The 22,501-nt window shown below is 39.5% G+C and overlaps 1 protein-coding gene across 1 annotated transcript in view; it reads right to left on the reverse strand.

The window, feature by feature from the left end:
• Window positions 1–3,822: 3,822 nt before the first annotated feature.
• The window catches only part of ptch2 (patched 2), a 51,730-nt gene continuing 33,051 nt past the window's right edge, over window positions 3,823–22,501 (reverse strand). Inside the window, exons 14-23 of the mRNA XM_088345651.1 lie at window positions 20,568–20,946; window positions 18,791–19,312; window positions 17,401–17,543; window positions 17,155–17,335; window positions 16,607–16,887; window positions 14,914–15,051; window positions 14,500–14,642; window positions 9,071–9,449; window positions 7,417–7,876; window positions 3,823–5,707 (exon numbers count right to left, since the gene is read on the reverse strand). Coding sequence (XP_088201777.1) covers window positions 5,667–5,707; window positions 7,417–7,876; window positions 9,071–9,449; window positions 14,500–14,642; window positions 14,914–15,051; window positions 16,607–16,887; window positions 17,155–17,335; window positions 17,401–17,543; window positions 18,791–19,312; window positions 20,568–20,946 — 2,667 coding nt within the window. The 3' untranslated portion in view covers window positions 3,823–5,666. The remainder of the gene's footprint in view (window positions 5,708–7,416; window positions 7,877–9,070; window positions 9,450–14,499; window positions 14,643–14,913; window positions 15,052–16,606; window positions 16,888–17,154; window positions 17,336–17,400; window positions 17,544–18,790; window positions 19,313–20,567; window positions 20,947–22,501) is intronic.

Below are 22,501 nucleotides of genomic sequence, written 5' to 3' on the forward strand. Positions count from 1 at the left end.
TTGAAACAATGCTAATGCTAACTAATCTTGAGAGGTACTGTGATGTTGGCTTACTGCTAGGCTAACAGCTAAATTACTTTTTCACACTAACAGCAAGAGTACTTTCTTGAATTACACTGTAAACAGTACATTCACTGTTTTAAATATCGAAAAAAGAGCAGAAAAAAAATTCGGGCGAGGATTTGCTTAAAAGGATCATAGCGTTTATTGGTCCTGAAAGGTACTGCTGTTTCCATTAGTCTGACTTTTCCTGATAACAGCAAGAATAGATTCTGGTTCCACTGTTTTAAAAAAGTAAACAAAAAAACATAAAAACACAGGGCGATAAACTGACATTAATGTGCTTAATCTCAGACGAGGGCTAATTTGAAAGAATGCTAATGCTGATGGGTGTTGAGATGCAATGTGGTGTTGTTTATCGCTAGCTAATAGCACGATGGTCCCATTTGTTTCATTGAATAATTTTAGCGCTGAATTGATTGCGATCACTTCTGTTGCTTAAGTCCGTTTCAGATGATGACAAATTCAACTAACACAAAGATGGCAGCTAAGTATTTTACTGTACTTTAAAATATGTGTCAGATTGTACGGATCATTTCATTGTTTATGCTACTTGAAATACTTTAAAGAAAAATCCTCAAATTGTTGCAGGATCGTATTTTATTTTTTATACTACACTTTTTCTATTTGAAATGTAACAACAATTTGGCTAATTGTGGCAAGATAGTATTTTAGCATTTATACTACATGCTTTTCCTTTAGATATTTGAACAAAAAAAAATCGCAAATTGTAGCAGATTATTTATACCGGTTATACTACACGTTTATACTTAAAAAACCTAAACCATAAATGGCAAGTTGTATAAAGTATTTTACTTTTTATACCCAAAATACTATCAAAAAATGGTAGTACAGTGTATGATACACCTTTACATTTGAAGTACTTTACCCCAAAAATGGGAATACCGTTTATACTACACATTTATACCATCGGTACTTCAACTCCAAAAAATGGCAATACTGCATATAGTAGAGTTTTTACTAATGTACTTTAACCAAATAATTGGCAATATCGTTTATACTGTATATTTATACTTTAAATGACGGTTCACGGGTCCCTTAACTGCCTAGGTCACAGGCGGCCCGCGAGCCAGATCAGGCCCGCTAAGGGATTGAATCCGGCCCGCGAGACAACACTCAGAGAAGCGCAAGAGAAAAACAAGCTGCAATTTGAAATATGTCAACTTGATGTTGCCAAAGTCAGGTGCCTCTCACAAAGACACTGTACTTGTATTTATTTCTCTCTCTCTCTTTCTCTTTTCCACCCCTTTTCTCCCACTTTCTGTCTCTGTCTCTTTTGCTCTCTGTGTCTCTTTTTCTCTTCTTTTGTTGCTCTTTGTCTCTTTCTCTCTCTGTGTCTTTTTAACTTCTTTTGCTCTAACTTCCTTTTTTCCTTTTCTCTCTTCTCTTTCTCTCTTCCTACCCATTGCTCTTTCTTTTCTCTTTTCTCTCCCTCTGTCTATTTATTTCTCTTTGGATTTCTTTATTCCTCTCCCTTTTTTCCCCCCTCTCTCATGACTTTTTATCTCTTTTGTTTCTCACACGCTCCCTTTCTTTCTTTTTCTTTCTTTGTCCTGCCCTCTCTCCTTTTCCCTCCCTCTTTCTCTTATTTCTTTATTTCTCTTTTTCTTTCTCTTTAATCGACTAGTCCGGCCCCCCGACAGAATGTTTGTTCTATCGTGTGGCCCCCGAGTTAAAATGAGTTTGACACCCCTGGCCTAGGTCGTCCGGGCAGCAATGAGGACGCAACTCTGGACAGCTTTATCCACTGTTGACGGTCCATGCCCTATTTTGGAGTTGTGGCGAAGTTGGAACCAGTCCATTCCTTGATGCTGTCAGTGCAGTTCTTTTTAGGTCTTCCTCTCCTGCTGCCACCTCGTACAGTGCCCTGGAGAATGATTTTGGTCAGTCCTGATGATCTTGTGACGTGACCATACCACTGAAGCTGCCGTCTACGCACAGTTGACATCAGTTCTTCCAACGTGCCCTCTGTTGGTGTTGCGCACCGTTTCATTTGACACATGGGCTAAGTAGCTGATGCCGAGAAGTTTCCTGAAGCAAGGCATCTTCATGGCTTGGATTTTCTTTTCTAATTTTGCTCTGACAGTCCATGTCTCACAGGCATAGAGCAAGATAGAAGTTGATTTCACTGCTATGTTCTTGTCCCTCCAGATGGGTTTAGGATAAAATAAGATAATACTTTAGTCATCCCACAATGGGGAAATGTATTTGTTACAGCAGTAAGACAATGAATAACAGCTAAGAATATCAACAGTATAAACAAGTATTTAAAAATTAAAAAAATAAAAACCATCATATTTCCAATGGCGAGTGTGCAATATTGGGTAAAGTGGCCAGTAATGTGCAAAGTAGTATGCAAAGTCATGGAGGGTGTGCAGTCTATTGAGAACACTTCTTATTATACGGTCTGACAGATGCAGGAAGGAAGGACCTGCGGAACCGCTCCTTCACACGCTTGGGGCAAAGCAGCCTTGCACTGAAGGAGCTCTCCAGATCAGGTACGGTGTCCTGCAGGGGATGGGAGATGTTCCTAGTCATGGATGACAGCTTAGCCATCATCCTCCTCTCCCCTACCACCTTCACTGAGTCGAGGGAGCATCCCAGGACAGAGCTGGCCTTCCTGATCGGACTGCCCAGTCTTTTCCTTTTAGCCATCAAAATGCTGCTCCCAAGGCATACCACTCCGTAGAAGATGGCTGATGCCACCACAGTGTCATAGAAGTTCTTCAGGAGTACCCACTGCACTCCAAAAGACCTCAGCCTCCTAAGCAGATAGTCTTCTCTGCCCTTTTTTGTAAAGAGCAGTTATGTCATGGGTCCAGTCCAGTTTATCATTCAGGTAAACGCCCAGGTACTTGTAGGATGTCGCCTTCTCGATATCCGTTCCCTGAATGTTCACCATTGTTAAGTCTGGCAAGTCCGGCTGTGGTTTGAGCTATCCTGGCCATGATTTCTGGTGTTGACCCCTCTTCTGATATGACAGCTCCAAGATATTTAGGTGACAGGTTCTAGCTCTCTGTGGTTAATGGTGATGTTTGTGGTGATACCTTGGGGATTGTTGGCCATTATCATTTTTTTTTTATCTGTGCTGATTTTCCAGCTTTGTCCAGGAGTTCCTGTTCGCCTCCTGCCTATCCGGCATTACCATCATCAAAACTGAGATTAGTGATGTTGTGTCCCCCAATACTGACTGAACTTCATGTTGCTCCAGAGCTTCGGACATGATCCTCTTCAGGAAGATGTTGAAAAATGTTGGAGAGAGAATGAAGCCTTGTCTCACACTAAACAGTGGTTTAAAACCACGCTCCAATGGTACCATTCATCAGTACCAAACTGGTATACATGTGTTCAATGTTCTGAACTAGTTTCTGGACCATGTTGTACTTCTGCATGAAATACTTTAAATACTTCAACAAAAACTGCAAATAATAGCAGATTGTTTTACCATTTATACTACATATTTATATATTAAGTATTTCAACCAAAAAATTGGCAATTCTGGTTATCTTGGGGGTCAGCAACGAGCGGCTCTGGAGCTGCATGTGGATCTTGGCGCCCCGCAGTGGCTCCCTGACGCTTTTTCAAAAAGCCTTGATAATGGAAAATGGCAATACCATTAATATTATACATTTATACTTTAAATACCGCAACAAAAAACTGCCATTTATTACAGATTAGTTCAATGTTATAATACATGTTTATACCTAAAATACTCCAACAAAAAATAGCAGACACAACAGATTATTTTTTCATGGAATTTATTTTTGTTAGTTATTTTCTATAGCAGGTGACAACATAGCGGGCTTTCTTGAGCATAGTTTTCACAAGTCACAGTGTTTCAGACATGGACATTGATAAAGGAAGGGGGGGGCACTCAAAACAAACAAAAAAAAACCCCATAATAATAATAATAAGCCCCCTCCTCCCTTTCCTTGATGCAAAAAAACTCCAAACTCCGCAACAAATAGATATATCTATATATATATTATATATATAATATATATTATATAAATTGTATAATATATATAATATATATTATATATAATATATATATGTATATATATACATACACATATATATATAAATTACTCTTTCAAAATAGAACTTCGGTCTAAATACTAACACATCTGTACAAACTACAAAAATAAAAATTTCAATATAAATAATTTATATGGCATGACATGAACATTTTGTTCAGCTCTCCACCTCCTCCCCTCTCGGGTCAAAATGGATCCCCCACTGCACAGTAGCTACTAAATAGTTTATTTATAGATACAAATGAAATACGGTATTCCCTCCTTGTTTTCGCGGTTCAGATTTTATACTATAAATAGGTTCAACGGATGAATACATATATGGCATTTCCATTTCTGCGTCCCGTGTGTTTACAAGTTGTGCTCACAAGAAAGCTGGACTAACGCTATGTATGGATGGAGACAACTGTAGCATCTTTTCAAAATGCTGGTCAAATATACAGTAATTGCATCTTTATTATGATTCATGTTTATTATTAAGACAATTAAATTCATATCATCATTTAGGGTCATATTCATATTTTGGGCGTTTATGCCTCTTTAAATACACGTTTTTATCAATTTTTGGTATTAGTACTTGTTTAGGTACACATTTTATTAATATCTTGGGGCTTTATGGTTGTTTAGGTACACGTTTTATCAATATTTTGGGTATTTTAGAATGGGTAGGAACGTATCAAAGAAAATGCCATTACTTTGTATAGGGAAAAATGTTTCATTATTCGAACAATTCAGTGTTCGAATACTGATCCCTCGTACAAGGGTATCACTTTGTGGAAATTTACTTAATACATATGTTATGGAGCGTACTAACCGCAAAAATCGAGGGAATACTGTACGCCATAGCTGCCACTTGAAAAAAACTTCCCTGTAAATGATACTGGCAGTAAAAGACAATATCCGTCTCAAAAAAACTGCAGAGGAAATAAAGTGAGTTTAAAAAAAAATCAATGTGAAAATAGCTTATACGCAACTCCATCGAAGTTACAACAAATAAAAACAACTCCCTTATAGTTCCCGTTGTTACATAAGAAAAACCTTCAAGTAGACCAAAAAAAACTGCAAAGGACGTAATACTGAGCTGCTGATGCTGCGTTTTCGTAAGCGACAAAGGCACATTCTTCCGAAATCGGTTTGATTTCACAGTAACGATAATATAATCGGCGTCCAAGGGGAGGAAGAGGAGCTACTGCATGTATTAAGGCAAATCACTTCAAATGTAGCAGCAAAAAAACCCGAACATCGTAATACAATTGGAAATAAAAACACTGACCACGTAGGTTCATATCTTAATCTGTGTGGACCATTTTTTTACATATTACAAATTCTTTTTTTTTCTTTCGATTATTCTATTCACAAGAAATAAAACAAACTCTGCCCGTACACAAACAAAGAAATTGTACTCGAGTATACCCCAAAGTTATACAGTACTCTTTTTAAATAGCTTCCCTCTTTTGTTGTTTAGTATTAAAATATATACTCATAGATTTACACACTGTCCTTCAAATAAATCCTATGTGGCAGTTTATGTACGCGTGCCGTTAGATGAGTCTAGACCTCTTTGGACGTTGGGGTCCTTGACGATGACACGCCTAGAAAAACAAAACAAAAAAAGATCGGGTTAGATCAATCGGATTTTTAAAAAAATGTTTTGATCAAACGCTTTTTGGGAGCCAAAGCAAACTCTCTATATATTTATATATATATATATATATACAGTGAAGAAAATAAGTATTTGAACACGCTTCTATTTTGCTATTTCTCCCACTTAGAAATCACGGAGGGGTTTGAAATTTTCATCAAAGGTGCATGTCCACTGTGAGAGATAAACTAAAAAGAAAAATCCAGAAATCACAATGCATGATTTCTTAACAATTTATTTGAGTGATATATCTGCAAATAAGTATTGATTCTATGGGGTGCACAGGTGTCTTTATACAGTTAATGATCTCAAATCTGATTCAAGATGATACATGGAGTGCAGGTGGACTTCTAATAGGGGGACTTTCAGGGTCAGAATTCTAGATGATATGCAGGTGTTCAAATACTTATTTTAAGGTATATCACACAAATACATTTTTAAAAAAAATCATGCATTGTGTTTTCTCCATTTTTCTTTTTAGTTTATCTCTTTTAGAGTGCACACGCACCTACGATGAAAATGTCAGACCCTTCCATGATTTATAAGTGGGAGAAATAGCAAAATACCAGGGTGTTCAAATACTTATTTTCTTCACTGTAATATATATATATATATATATATATATATATATATATATTAAAAAATACATAAGTGGGTAAAAACACATGGTCAATTTTTTGTTTTTGCTGATTTAAAAATAAATTATTATTTTATCATTTATTTTGTAATTGTTATTTTATTCCTATAGGCTAATCAAACAAAAAAGTAATGGACAAACCACAATCTAATTTTGATTGGTTGGTTGGATCCCTTAACCACTAGGGGAACCGGTGGTGTGTCTTGGGCAAGTACAGCCCGGTGGCGCCCATCTCTCTCTAGGCAATCATATGTTCCTTTCTAAAATCGACTAGATATAATTAATTGGAGATAACTAAATACCAGTAAAAAATAGAAAATGTTCTAATTTTATTTTTAAATTAATTAGATATAAATAAACATTTTTTTCTGGGATGATTATGTTCCTTTTATTGTATGTAAATTGTTTGAATGAAAACAAATACATAAATAGTTTCACAATGTAAATAATAAGTAAATAATAATTTACTCATTCCTTTCTTATATTATACATTATATATATATATATATATATATATATATATATATATATATATATATATATATATATAATATACAGATAATTTTATTTGTAGATATTTTAAATAATTGTATAAATAGGAAAGTCTTTGTTTTTATTTTTTATTAAAATAATTTTACTATGTTTGTGTGTACAGCGTTGCATTAAAAACGGAATATAAAAAAATGTCTTACAACATAACTATTAGGAAATCTAATTTTGTTCATAAACTGTATTTTCAGTCTATAAGGTGCACTTGCTAATTCCTGGCAAATTTTTGTTTTTTGGCCGTGCATTATAGTCTGGAAAATCGTTTATTTATTATTAAATTTGGTATATTTTTACACAGACACTTGCTAACTGTACACTTTTGATGAATAATTACCAATTTGATGTCACCAAATAGAGCAAATTGTTCACCAGGCAAGTTCAGGCGGAACACACCAACTGGAGGGATTTTTTTGGGTCTACATCTAAAACGGCTGCCATAGCTCAAAAAAAGGAGATAAAGTGAAGATCCTCACCTTGCCTGTTCTGTGTTGTCAAGTTTCCCTGCGGACATTCCACGTGCTGGAGCTCTAGAGAGTCTCTTTTATACGAGGAGAACGTCTTTTCGTTGTGGAAACAGTCCGACTCGGTGTCCGTGTCGAAGCCTTCGTGCATGTAACCCTGGTAGGCCGCCCCGGGTAAAGTGGGGTGCACGGCCACCGTCACCGAGGCGGTGGCCGTCACCATGGTGACGGGGGCTCCGTAACTGCCGGGCCCTTTAGTCCTGTTTGGCTGAGGGCCCCTGCTGTTTTGAGTCCTGGGGCCGCTCTGGTGAGTCCGTCCGGATTCCTGAAAGTTGTGTTGTCCCGGTTTGTGCGGGTCCCGTTTGGGTCCGTCCCAGCACGTCACCTGAGAGTTCAAAGGCGACCGAGCTTTGTGGGAAGAGTCGTTAGACGGTTCTATGCGTCCTCCGGTCTCCCTCGACGGCCTCACAACCTAACAGAAGAAAAAAACGGAATCGTATTTTGTACACAGGAAACCGGCATTTTCTTAAAACTAAGCAACCCTCTTCTACAAATTCTATATCATCTTCTACTATGCTGAAAATAAGCATATTTTTCTTACAAAATGAAAGTTAGCATCTTCTTCTATGCTGAAAACATAAATTATCATCTCAATTCAAATCCAGCATCTTCTACCATGCTGAAAACAAATATCATCTTCATATAAAATGAAAACAATCATTTTCTATGCTAAAAACAAATTTTATCTCTGTCTTAATTCGAAATTAGCATCTTCTACTTTGCCCAAACACAAGCAACATCTTCTTTAGTACAGTGTCATCTTCCACACAAAAGTATAACCTTCTGTTTCTTCTTCTGCGTAAGAAACCGGAAATATTTTGTGCGGAAAACAAGCCTCATTCTTTCTAAGTCAATAATGAGCATCTATGCTGAAAACAAGTGTTAACTCCTTAATTTGGAATGAGCATCTAGTTCTATGCTGAAACAACCGATAAGAAGAAGTGTTATTTTTTTCTAAACTGGAAGGTGGAAACTAGCATATTTTTTCCAAGCTAAGCTAAAAACGAGCATCTTCTCAATTTGAAGGTAATATCTTCATCATGGGCAGCACCGCAGCGCAGTGGTTAGCACGTGTGCGGCACAGTTCTGAGGTCATGAGATCGAACCTTCCTGTGTGGAGTTTGCATATTCTCCCCGTGCTTGTGTGGGTTTCCTCCGGGTACTCCCGTTTCATGTCAGGTTAATTGGCCAGTTCGTATTGTCCCTAGGTGTGAATGAGCAAGTGTGTTGTCTGTCTCTGTGCCCCCTGCAACTGGCTGGCAACCGGTTGAGGGTGTCCCCTGCCCACTGCCTGGGATAGGCTCTAGCACCCCCGCGACCCTACTGAGGATAAGCGGTGCAGATAATGGATGGATGGAGGGATCTTTATCATCTTTTTTCAAGTTAAAAGTTTGCATCTTTCATGCTGACAAGATACGTGGTTTAATTTCAAACAAGAATTGCTTTTATGCTGAAAAAAAAACCCTTATCCTATTCTTAATTCTAGCATCTTATTCTATGCTGTGCCATTCTGTCTTAAAACTTTGATGGTAAAATCAGACTACGCAGACATTTTGTGTCGGAACTCGTTCGTAAATGAAGTACATCCTGTAAACTAAATACGTACCGTGAGTTTTGGGAAACTAGGATTCTTGCTGGCTTCCAATAGAATATGCGAAGTGGGCGGAGTCACGCCGTAAGCGCTCCGATCGCAGTATTTATAATCCTCCTCGCCGATCCCGGACGTGCTGGTCGCCTCCGAGTAATATTCAGAGTCGGACGATTCGGAGAAATTTCGGCGGGGGTCGTGCTGGTCGGCGAAGTAGCCGCGATGAGCCATAGGCGGGGGCAGAGGCGGCTCCGGCGAAGGGGCCGAGCGGGGGCCCCCGTCTTCAGGTAGGGGGGGCTCCGAAGGGGGGCCCAACATAGAAAGGAGCACCGGGAGGAGGACCAAACCGTTGAGCATTCCCAGGAGGGTCAGGATGGCCAACACCGCAAAGAAATACCTGCAAAAGTGAGAGAGATTTAAGAAGGATATACACCAGGGTTTGTCCACCCTAAATGTTGAAACAGCCATATTGGACCCCCCAAAGATAAAGAGCTTTTTATATGCCTTATAAGGAAGGCAACTTATAATTTATGTATCTATATTCATTGGAAAATAAGATTGTGACCTGTTTTTCCTTCTACAGAAACCAATCTACAATTGTACTTTATTAAAGCGGACCAACGAGTTACAGTGTCATCCACTCGTCAACACCCCTGTACCAGCTCATGTCACATTAGACCAAACGTAACTCAAAATTAAATTTTTAATTTTTCTTTTACCTGTATAATTGATTTTTCGTTAAAGATTCAGACATTTTTTCACATGGGAAAACATGTTAAAGGGGAAAGTTTGCAAAGGGTGGCAAATCTAATTCCCACTCGTTCCACCAAAACAGCTTTTGATGCCCTGGTGGCCGTCGCCACAAGAATGCTTCCCTCTGCGCTCAGCATTTTTTTTTCTAGTGTTGCGTGCATCCCAACAGAACTAAACAAAGGGAGGGGGCGCCACAAGAAAGAGACCCTAGAAAATTAGAGAGGAGTCCACTTAACAGAAATCAGAGAGAGACAGCATTAAACATGCAATTTCCATGCAATTTGTGCAAATTTTCCCATGTACACGCTAACGCGCTAACACGCACATTTACATCATCTTAAATGAACCTAAGATTCAGCAATAAACTTCAAAATCTGGATTGTATCCTGTTTTGCTGCACCAGTCAATGGACTATGAGGACAAATAAGCTGAATGTGCATGAGTATGTTTTGAGGAACTAAAACGGGTGACCTGTAATAAGGTTAGCCCTATAACGTCAGCCAAAGTTCAGCTAGCGGCTAGCAAAAACGTGGCAGCAGAGGGAAACATGAACTTTTGGAAAAAAGAAAAAAAGCTTAGCAGAGCTTGGGTTTTGACAGCGTCCTCAATTTTCTTTCTTTCCATAAGCACAAATTTTTGCCCCCGAGTGAAGGCCAGCTTTGCAAGGCTCGCCTCACCTTAGATGACATGTAATCAGAACATCTTTTGCTTGGACGCAATTTTTCAACTCTAATTTTTCTTTCAGTCAAAACCAGAAGCACCCTTCTGGAATTTTCCACCACAAAAAATCCTTGCATTGTTAGCTCAAATTCTCCTTTATCACTTCTAGATGAAAGCAAACTGAAGACTTCTTTTTCTGAGACACATTCGTACGAATAAAGCCCCCCTTTCCCAAAACTGCACAAGACCAAACAGAGAGAGCACAAGACCGACGTCAGCCCGATCGAGACCTCCAACGGCGCCCCGCTCTCCGGAATTCTTTTGTTTATACAAACTTGAATCTTTTCCACTTGGCGTGGGGGTATTGGGAGTCGTGAGCCGCTGTTTACATGTGAGCACGTATGTGGACGATTCGCTATGCGCTGAATGAGCCGAATTAGGCGTGCTGTTTATTTTGTGTGGTACAAGGCTAGCACATGTTTACCGCGGCTTGTTTACTCAGATTGCTAGCTTTAAGCGTAGCTTGTCCGGCTGAAGCTCGGGACCCCCAACAAAGAAACCAAAAAATGTTTTAAGGAGATGAGCAACTGTTAGTTTTGTTTAAAAAGTAGTAGTTGTTTGAAGGTTTAGGATTAGCATGATATCTGTGATAATGCTACTTAAATTTAGCTCATCTATGGTGTTTTCATCACATTAATTCAAAGCTAAAACACTAATGTTTGCTAGTATTGGCTTTCTTTTAGAGTTTTAATATAACATTCATGCAAATGCTATTTATCCTTAGCTCGTATGTGGTGTTTCTCCTTACATTAGCATTAAGCTAGTACAATAGTTTTGTTTTGGTTGGCTTTTTTAAAATTAAAATTGTATTATATGATCTATGTTAATGCTAATTATCTTTAGCTCATCTATAATGTTTCTTTTTACGTTAGCGTTAATCTGATTTGATTGTTTTTTCTTTTGCTTTGTGTTTTTTTCTAGTTTTATCATAATAACCACGCTAATGGTAACTATTTTTTAGCTCATCCATGTTGTTCCTCAAAATGTTGACAGGAAGCTAATACGATTATTTGTTTGTTTTGGCTTTGAATTTTTTGTTGTTGTTTTAACATGACATCTGAACGAATGCTAATTATCTATACCTGGTCTGTAGTCTTTCTAATTAAGCTAGTATGATTGTTTGTTTTGGGTTTTTTTGTTTTTTTTTGTAGTCATTTATCATACTATCCACGCTATTGCTACTTTTTTTTAGCTTGTCTATGGTGTTTTTTTACAATGATTTGTTTTAGGTTTTTTTTTCTTTGTCGTTTTTTTCCTTAACATTCCTGCTAATTCTAGTTACCTTATCTTCTCTATATTTTTTCTCGTGATATTCGCATGAAGCTAATATGATTATTTGTTTCTTCTGGCTTGGTTTTTGTTGTTTAATCATAATATCCATGCTAGTGCTAATGAGTTTCAGTACCTCTATGAAATAAATGTTATCCAGTGTCACTCCTTTTTGGTAGATTCCCCAAATTTGAAGATTATAAAACATTGATGGCTTTGCTGTGTTCAAAAATGTTGTAAGAAAGGACCTAGTATTGATATCTGTATTGATACAAGCCTGAAAAATATAATTTTGGGCTTATGAGGTAATTTTTTTCATGTTTTTTAATGAGGGATGATATTTTATATGATTGTGGTATCTGTATCTGGAACTGGGTTTTATGACTATTCAAAAGATAGGAATCGGTATCACTCTGAAAATGATGTTATGTTGTATTATTCATTGTCTGTATCGTTCCTGAATTTGAAGATTGTGAAAGGTTGCTAGCTTTGCTGTGCTAACACAAACATCAACAATGCCTTTTTTTTAAAGTGGTTTCAACTTGAATCACTAAAAAATCTTTTGAAGTACAAAAGTTTGAAAAACGTCTTGTTTCCACACAAAAGGAAGCCACCCTCAGAGCACTCTCCTTCACTCCTGCAGACAAACTGCGCTTTTTTTTAATGTCTTGGAGGGCCTCCGCTGGCAGTCTGTGAGCTCAAGGTTGCGGTTTCGGGTTCTGGGCCCGAGACCGCATTCAGCTGAAAAACATCGAGCTATTTGCCTTCTTTTTTTCTCTCTCCGTGAAACGTTGCTAGAAAAAGCGTGCACACGAAACGTTGGTGGCCGCCCGCCATAGACGCAGTCAAGGACTGACCGGTTCGAATTTAGCACTGAGGATAGCAACCGAAAGGGTGGATGAGAATGTTTTCCGGATTCCCGAGTGCGTGAGTGAGAAGGAGAGACACCACCCAGTGGGTAGGGAAATGCTTCCATGTTTACGAGCAGCTGCTACACGCCCTTGATGTTTTCTCCATTTGTTGTGTGTTTTGAGGTCGGAAGGAGGGACAGAACCAGGTGCGGGTATTTCGTATGTGTGCATAAAAAGGGGGGTACGCCACCACTTCGTGTCAATCCAGGGGATCCAGATAACTGGCTCTCCAGTGTTCCTGCTCAGAGACTGGAAAAACACTGGTCTACTAGTGATCCCAAGAACCAAGAAGAAAATCGCAGGTCTGAGAGCGTTATTTGATCCTCTGAGATTCGATGTGCAACCTCAGTGGAAGATTTTAAATCAAGGCTTAAAACATGACTATGATCAATAGCTTATGAGTAATGTTGACCTCAGGAAGCTGTCAACCGGAGATTCTGTTATTATCTATATTTCATGTTGACGATGATTGTATTGTCTGATAATACCCTTTCAACAACTATTACAGCCTGGCCGACCTGGAAAGAGGATTAGGTCATTTGCAGCCCCTTCTCATGGTTTCATTTTCCTCATGCTGAGGTTTTTAGTTTTTCCTTGCCCTCATGTAGCCCTTTGAGACATCTTGTGATTATGGGTTATAAAAATAAACATGACTTTAAAAAAAACATAACGTGAAAAAATGATTTGAGGTGAAAAATAACCTCATTTGGGTCAGAGATGGACTAATGATAAGATAATAAAAGAACACATACGGAAGAAAAAAAACATAGAAAAATGGACAAATCCATTACCTGTTATTGGTCATTTTGTACAAAAAAATCGTCAATTTGTGAGAAATAACCCAATTTGGGTCGAGAGAGGACCGATTGATCAAGCCATGGACCCAATTTATTGGGTTATTTTAAAAAATTGTGTCATTTTACTGAATATGACACCAAAGGTTTAGTTGTCGTGTGCAAAGTAAAAAAGATAGAAAGTGCAAGCTAGTTAAAGGGTCAGGAATCAATTTGTGTTAAGCATAGACCGATCGGTTCCACAGATTAAAAAAATGATAAAGAATAAAAATTCTCTGGACAGATCCATGAAAAATTCAACCCAATTTTCTGGATTATTTTCTTCAAGTAGTGGATCCGTCCATTTGTGACCTAAAACCAGTGTTTTTAGAATGTAAATCAAGAAGTTTTTCAGGCGCATGATCTCAACTAGTAGAGTATTTTACTGAAAATCATTTCCGAATTATACCAGTTAAAACACGGTGACTCCGCCTTAAAATCTTTTCACTCACTGGTCTGGAAAAAGAAGTTTTTTCTGGCCCTATTTACAGAATTCTCCCCACTAAACGACACCAATAACCAATTATTTTGCGTTCCTAAAACTAAAATTCAAAGCTTCTCTGTTTTTGGTTTGCATCGCGGCAACATAAAAGTGACAATATATTATTGGCTGAGCTCCCTCCCACAACTCCTTTCTCTCCCTTTGTCAAGTTCAGAACCTAGTGTGCTTTGTAAACACTTTGCAAGTTAGTGCAATACTATACTATACTTTTTATGATATTGTTCCTGGGGCGTACATGATACTAAAGGGAGAAGCAAAAGCATGATGACCGTGGAAATGAAACTTGAGATAATGAAGCAAGTAAATCTTCTGAGGGCATGACAATATTTGCAAGTCGAAGTTATAAAATCCATCCAGGCCATATTCTCTTCCCTCAGCATCCACCCAATAACCCCACTGTACCAGCTCAAGTAATTTTACACCAAAGCTAATTAAAAAAGAAAGAAAAAAAAATCTCACCTCATAATAAAGTCAAACTCGGAGCCCGCCAGCATGAGAACGCCCAGCAGGGTGGAAATGGCGCCGTCGAGCACCGGGGCAAACATGTGCTCCAGCGCCGTGGCCGAGCGCTTGTTCCTGCTGCCAACCGCTGTCAGGAAACCCTGCCGCAGAAAAGGTGCAAAGGAGAAATGAGCTGGAAATCTTGCCCATCGGACAAAACGAGTGCTTGTGGCGCAGAGGCTTGGCATTAATTCTTGAATTCTTGCATTTATTTGAATTAGAGGGGGTGATGTATATGGGTATCTTATATGTGAAGTGAGGAGGTTTAGAGTTAGCGGAATGGAATTTCCTCAATTAAAAACGTAGGAAAAACCACTCGGATCATTGACGTTTATACCCGCCAACGGCAGAGAATGGTGTGATTTTCCTCACCAGCGCTATATGAACCGTGAACTCCACTCCGATGCCCACCGAGGCGATGAGGATGACGACAGGGATAGCGCTAAGTTTGATGCCGATCAAGCCCATGACGCCGAAAAGCTCCACCGTCATCATGGCCAGGACGAACACCTTTAAGAAATAATTAAAAAAACGTTCATTTTTGAAAGAATGGAAGTGAGACAGCGTGAAAATGAAAGGTGACGCGAGGACTTGGGTTGAATTCTTTTGCCTTTTCACCCCACGCAATCTTTGACCTCGGGGTCTCGGCCGCCCGGCGTCAAATTACCCGCCCCAGGACGAGTGCTTCTCCGACCCACCACGCTTTTTTGCTTTTTTTTCTGTATGGGTGCTTATGATTGACAGAAAGTCAGACAATAGCTGCACTCATGTTTTAAGAATAAGAATAAAACAAAATATTGGCACATAAAGGTATTAATTATCACAATTGTTTTGTTTTTAATAATTTCATCCAAGAATTACTTTCAACCTAAAAATGGCGCTCATAATTATAATTTATCATTAGGACAAGAACCTTTTGAGAATTTTTCTCATACTAAAAAGGAAGTGAGAAATCTTTTTTAATTTTAGTCTTTAAGTACTCTGCAGGTTTCCACATTTTACAGGTTTAGCCAAATTGTGGATGGGGTGTACAACATTACCCCCCTGCTAAACACTGTATAACTGTTCTGCAACTACCCCTCCCCCCAAAGAAACGAGAAATTTGAAATATATTTTCCTTTTTTTTTTCCGCTGATTTGCCTTCAGGGGCTTTGTAGGTTTTTTCCCGTTTTATTGGTTTTGCTGAATTTTTGAGGTCTACAATGCTAACCTGCCCCCATTCTAAACAGTGTTTCATGGTACTACGAACCTCTCCAAAAGAGAAAGTTAATGATTCTAAAGAGGAAGTGAGAATTACATTTAATTTGTTTCTTCCATGTGGCTTTAAGAGCTCAGCTGGTTTCTCGATTTGACATCTTTTGCTGTACTATATTGTGCAGGGGTGTACAACCTTACCCGGCCCCCTTTCTAAACAGTGTTTTACTGTACTATAAATCCCCCTCAAAAGAAACAAATACGTTTCTTGCACTAAACAGGAAGTGAGAAAAATATAGTGAATTTTTGTAGGTTTCGCCATTTTAGGTGTTGCCGTATTGTCGCAAGGGCAGTCTACAACACTTCACCCCACGAAACAGTGTTTTACTGTACTACGAAGTAACCCCCCTACACTGATGTAACGGTATCCCAGAAGGCAGTTCCCGAGCGCTTTTGATCCCGGCGGGGGCCTCCCCCTGATTTCTGTCCAATTAAAACACATTCCGGCAAAAGCTGCAACAGTTGTCGTGCATTTTTTTTTCCATTGGGGTTGGGAGGCACCACCAGCTTGTGTGTGAAACGTTTTCTAACAACTCAAGACTGCCCGGCTCAAACATCCCCTCTGATGGATGGGTGGAGCGGGCCAAGGTCGCGACTGGGCAGATCCGTCCTGTCCCCCTCCCCCGACAAAAGCCATGATGGAGTTGGAGGTAGAGGCTTTGAGGGTCTCTCTCGCTCCTTTGGATTTGCTTTTCTAAGGCTGGCCCAGTCTAGATTACAATGACAATGGTCCCCCGTGTGGGTGGGGGTGTGCCACCCCTGCCCACCATCAAAACAAGGTTATTTAGCTGTACTGCAGGAAAAAACTCACAATGATGCCGGCGGTCCAAGGGTTAAGAAGAAGCAAGGCGCAGACCAGGAAGGTGCACGCCAGCACAGCACTGATGGCCAGCAGGAACCAATGGCGAAGGCCGACATACTGCTCCCAGAAGAGGAAGGGGTACCCGTTGGGGTAGTTGAAAACTCCTTTACGGCTAAATTCGTCGCAGACGGCCCGGACGCTCTCGATGGCTTCCACAAAGTCGCCTGCTTGCCGGAGCCCGTTCAGGTAGTAGGGGAACTGGGCAAACTCCAGGGGCTCTGCGGCTGGAACTGCAGAAAAGGATGCTATGTTAAAATACGTTTTTCCAACACCTATATAAATTAAGAATACAACAAGAAGAACATTTGGGACTTAAAACTAAAACTGAAACACTTGGCCGAAAATTTATCATTATACTGTATTTAAAGTTTTTAAAATGTATATTACATATAAAATACTAGATTATCTGGTTATAGGCAAGTAGGGTGTGTGAATGGATCTATTAAAGGCTTAATTAGATCAGGTGAGGGCCTAACTTCACACTTTCAGACACTTACTGCGCAGATTCTCCCCTGTGGTGTCGTACTTGTCGTGGATCCACTCCCGGGGATGCGGATAAAAATTGGCCTGGGAGGCGGCGTAGCCCAGTGGGTCGTTACTGACCCAAACTGTCAGGTAAATGTAGAACACCTCGGGGGGAATCAGGCCCTCCGCGTCCACCAAGCGGCGGGTCGTCAGCTAAAAACAACAATGTTCGGTTAAAACGGGCCTTGTTGAGACTTCTCCAAGCTTGTTCTCCTTACTTGGCCGTAATTGAAAGGATCTTTCTTGGACCCAGTCTGGATGAGCAGTTTATATGCCAGGGCGCCATCCTCAGTGCCGTTCCTGTAACTGTCCGAGGTGATGTGACCCGCTTTCCAGTCTGCGTCGAAAGCTACCTGAAGACCTGAAAAAAGAAGACCGTGAGAAAAAAAATATTACATTTCTGTCTGGTTTGGGGCAGCTGGCTTTGATTGGCCTTTTAGATATTACTTCCTCCTGACTGGAGGTCTGACATGTCCTAGCCCGGGGACACGTGCACATGAAAAAGATAACCTCCCACCCCAAGTCCCATCTGTCTGTGCTGCTCCACCCCAGAGACCAGGTGGATGGGGATAAACACGAGGGGTGAACTTTCACTCACCCTTTTCACCACCTCCCACATTCGAAAGACCAGGGGTGGGCTAAAGTTTGAGTGGCGGGTCAATTTGGCGAAATAATTATTAATTGATATGATCTATGGTACCAGCCGGTATAGCGTCTCGAACTGATACCTTGGCAATGTATACGAAATATGTATTATCTTATAAATATGCAAACATTTATACGTAGATATTATTTGTGTTTCATCATCTTGTTTTTGGGACGTAAAGAATTGCAGCAATGTTATAAATATTATGAACTTATTGTAATCTATGCATTGAAAATGTAAAAATATTTTTAAAAAAAACTAAGTATATACTTTATGCTTTTTAAAAAGGCAGAAAAAAAGCACATGAATTCCGAGGCTTATCTGAATAGTTTATGTAAGCAATTACAGCTGATTAAAGTGATGTATAATGCTCCTTTTTAGGCAAATTGTTAATAGGTATTAAAAAGGTTTTTAAAATATCTAAAAATATTTGTGTATATATTTTATATTAAAAATAAAAGTATAAATATTTGTTACTCTCATTTAAAAAGGGTGGAATTGTTTGCTAATAAAAAGTATATCACTTTTCCATTATTGCCCATAGTTAGACCAATAAAACCCCACATAATTAAAGTTTATTAAAGCTAAGTAATATATTATGCTCCTTTTCAAGCATAACATTTGACAATATGTGTTAAAAACTCAAAATGAAAAGGAATTTTTTTGCATGATGTTTGATAGATATCTTGATAAATAAAATAAATAAATAATTCAAAAATGCAAATTTAAAAAAATGCAAGATAAAAACTCATTTTAGAAATAACACATTATGTGAATGTACACAATAGTTAATCAAACATATCTTAAAGGAACACTGAGGACAAGTGTGTCATCATTGCAAAACAAAAAGTATTTGCAATACTGTACATACAATACTATTCGTTCAGCGGAGTGGTTTAAAAACCCTTAGAAATTATTACTATTATATCCCCCAGAATATGAATGTATATAAAACTCAGTACCTCTGAGCCAGTCCTGGAAGTAGTGCAGCCACATACGTGGTAGTTTCCCATCGCTGCCTCGGACCACGGACTGAACAGAGTTGAAGGCGTTGTGCAACTGGATCAAAAGTCTTTGGGATCGAGCGTAATCGAACCCGTCCGTGGTGACCAGGTACATATTGTAGAAGGAAAAGTATCTGAACTGGGCATCGATGAAGTCATACTCCTTAGTGTCACGCGGCACGATATCCGTCAGGTAGAGGCCGTCGTGCACCATGGTGGTCCCATACAGGCTGAGTGCCAGAAGACCCAGAAAGAGGACCACCACCGCCGCTTTGCTCTGAGGTTTGAGGAGGAAGGGTGCGTATTTCTCCCTGGCAAAGTGGGCCAAGTTCCAATGGAGGAACGGGAGTTGGATGCACTTCTCGCCCAGCTTGGAGTCCTCCACTTGAGCCAGGAGGTCCCTGGTGGAGCTGGAGGTGGGGGTAAAGAGTTGGGAGCCATAAGGATCCTGAACGGGAGTGCCGGGGGTCGGCGTGATGGCTAAATAGGAAAGAAAAACGTGTTAGCATTTATGATATTCCCTCGCCGTGTTTCAGTTTGACATAAGGACTGTGCTTGGTCTGTCGTTTGCATCCCATTGGTTTACAAGGTGTGCTCGTATGTGACTTAGTAAAAGCATTCACTTAAAACCATAGATGGAGGGGAAAAGTGTGGCCTTTTTTGCTGTGGTGGCAAAAAATAAAATGATTGTGTCCCAAAGAAATCAACCAATAGGCATGAGGCTTTTTTTTTAGCAGGTAAGCGTGTATCATTTGTTTCTGAACTATGAGTCCAGAGTGGATTATACATGTAAATAAAAAAAATAAAAAAATAAAATTACAGCATAATGACCATTTAACTGTGGCAACAACCCATTAGTCTTAGTATAAAGGTAAAAGTCAAGGTTAGCTAGATAAGAGCTATTATTAGCAAACCAATAAGGTTCAGCTAAATTCGTGATATTGCATTAAATAAAGCTATTTCCCCGACAGACAAAAACAAAAACAAAAAACTGTTAAAAAAAAAAAAAAAAAAAAAATCAACCTCAATGCTAGCTAGATAAGAGCTAATTTTATCAGGCCAATAAGGTTCGAATGAATTCAAATCTTGATAAATTGCAACTTTTTTAGGAAAATCAAATTGCAAGCTGTTCCTGTGATAGAAATACAAAAACCGAAAAAATAGCTATGTTAGTTATGTTACAAGCTAACGTTTGTCGCCTAACTGTTTCTTACTGGCCATTTGATAGAAAAAAATGAACGAAAGCCTTTAGTCTTGAGAATTAAGAGTTGACAATTCTGCCCAATGAAGTTCAGTTAAAAAGTGAATTATTTTGTTGTTTGGCTATATTTGAGAAATAAAATCTTTTTGCAACCTGTGAGAAAAGTAAACATCCAAACAACAGAAAATAATACCTTAGCTATGCTACAAGCTAACGTTGGCTGTTTATACAGTGTATTATTGCTACTTCATGGAAATTCACTTAATATGGGTTGTTATGGAATAGATTAACCATGGAAATCAAGGTCTAGTTCAGAACTCAACTACCCAAAAGAGCCAAAGCAGACTAAAAAAACAAAACAAGTCAAAAATGTATTGAATTACAAAACATTAAACACCTATTTAGGCATTTTTTTTAAATCAAACCAAAAATGGAAATCATCTATAAAAGTGACTCATTTGCGAAAACCAGATTCAAAGATTTAGAGCCACCGGTTATTAGTTCTAATCAACATCCGATTTCCAATCTCCCCACCTTGTGAATTTGAAGTAGGACACACGATGACGGATGCAGGGCTGGTGGAGATCTGCGACGTGGGCGGCAGTATGGTGACGATGTGCTGTCCGGCGGCATCGCATTGCGTGAATGCTTGCACGGTGGTGGTGATGTGCGTGCTGGTAGTGATGGTAGAGCCAGTAGCATAACGCCGTGGCTGGGGTGGCGGGGCTTGGCTCTGCTCGCCGCCGTCCGACAGTTCGTGAGGGGACAAGTTGACCACTCGGTCGGCGCAGGGACTGTACAGGCAACACAAAACGTCCAAACGCTTGTCCTCGCGCCGGTGTAGGTCAAGGCTGAGGATGGCGGGGAAGATGAGCAAAACCATGGCAAAGTTGAATACCACCACGATTGCCGCCTGGAAGGAAGATGAAGAATGTCAAATAAGTTAAGAGTTTGAGTTTTTTTTTTAATTAGCATATTTTATGCACTGTAAGGTGCATCTGAAAACCCCAAATTGGCCAGGATATTTAAAAGAGTGCCTTATAACCCTGTGCCCGAAAGATACCGCTTGTTAAAATTCCATGAGATAAGATTAAATGGATCGAGCGACAGGACACGCATCTGAAAAGCTGGAGTAGGTCGGAGCTGGTGTGCCACTGGGAAACGCTCCCTTAATTTTTTGCATAGCCTATAATAAAAGTCCATAATTTATACATAATCCTTGCAGTAATACACATTTATCAGTGCCCTGTTTATGTGTAGCATTCACTTGTCCTCTTGGGCACTACCTGTGGGGGGATGACTTCATAGGACAATGCCAAAAAAACTAATGTATAGCCGTTAATCACAAGGGAAGAAGAAATGCAATGGCAAAGCGAAGCCACCAGAGAGCATTGTCGGGGTCATTTTTAGGCAGAATTGTTGCGAAACATGGCAACAATTTCAGGCATTTAAAAGCACTTCACCCACAATTCAAGCACTTTTCAATCAATGAAAACACAACATAAAATTCAAGCATTTCTAAGGATTTCAAGCACCCGTACGAACCCTGTCACTAGCGCCAAAAAGTGTGTATTTGTGAGTGGCGGACCACCCACGGCTAAGTCACAGATCAGAGTGGAGCGCTCCGCCGGCCCGGTGATATACGGACCGCGGCGCTCCTCTGACCGCTCACAGCTTTGCTCGGACTCTTCCACATTGGAGAGGGAAAAAAAGAAAAAAAGTTGGCTCTGTTGGTGAAGAGGCCGTAAATATGAGAACAAAGCCTGAATAAATGTCACTTCTGTTAAGTTATCCCTTTCGTTTTCAAAGCTGCCTCAGGACTCCGACAGCGCAATTGTTTGTTTCGTTGAATGGAGAAAATAACAAAAAAACAGAAATTAAATACGGTATTCCCAAGCTATTTCTCTGTGTGACGTTTGTAGATTTTTTACTTACGAATTAGTTAATAGGTACTTTGCGGAAGTATGGTGTCACTTTAAACTTTACATTCAAACCAATCAAAGAACTGAATTCTCTTTCTTAGGCACGCAGGGGGGATGGGGGCAAGCACGAGCAACGTCATATAGACGTCGTTTCCACATTTAACTTCGAGGTTAATTAAAGGATGATATATTCATGTCACTCACCAAAATCAACAAAGTACCGAGCTTGTTTGCCTTCGCTTTAAAAGTGTGCTCTGCTGCTGCGTTCCGTCTGTTTACAAGTTATGCTGGAATGTAGCTTGCAGGAAGCATTTACTTACACTATATGTGGACGGGATGGATACAACTATGGTATTTTCACCATGAAGGCAACAATTTAAACAGAAATGTCCCATAGAAATTAACCAATTAAAACTATTTAGATCATGTAAAGCCATGCAAACGGACACAAACATCCTATTACGGTCTTTGTCCGACTGTAAATAATTCCAATCACGATTTTGGGTTAGTCGGGTCATTTACCAACTACTCATGCATGGATACGCA

Source organism: Urocampus carinirostris, chromosome 1 (assembly GCF_059441175.1).
Source record: "Urocampus carinirostris isolate Australia breed hairy pipefish chromosome 1, RoL_Ucar_1.0, whole genome shotgun sequence".
In the NCBI taxonomy this organism is placed as follows: Eukaryota; Metazoa; Chordata; class Actinopteri; order Syngnathiformes; family Syngnathidae; genus Urocampus; species Urocampus carinirostris.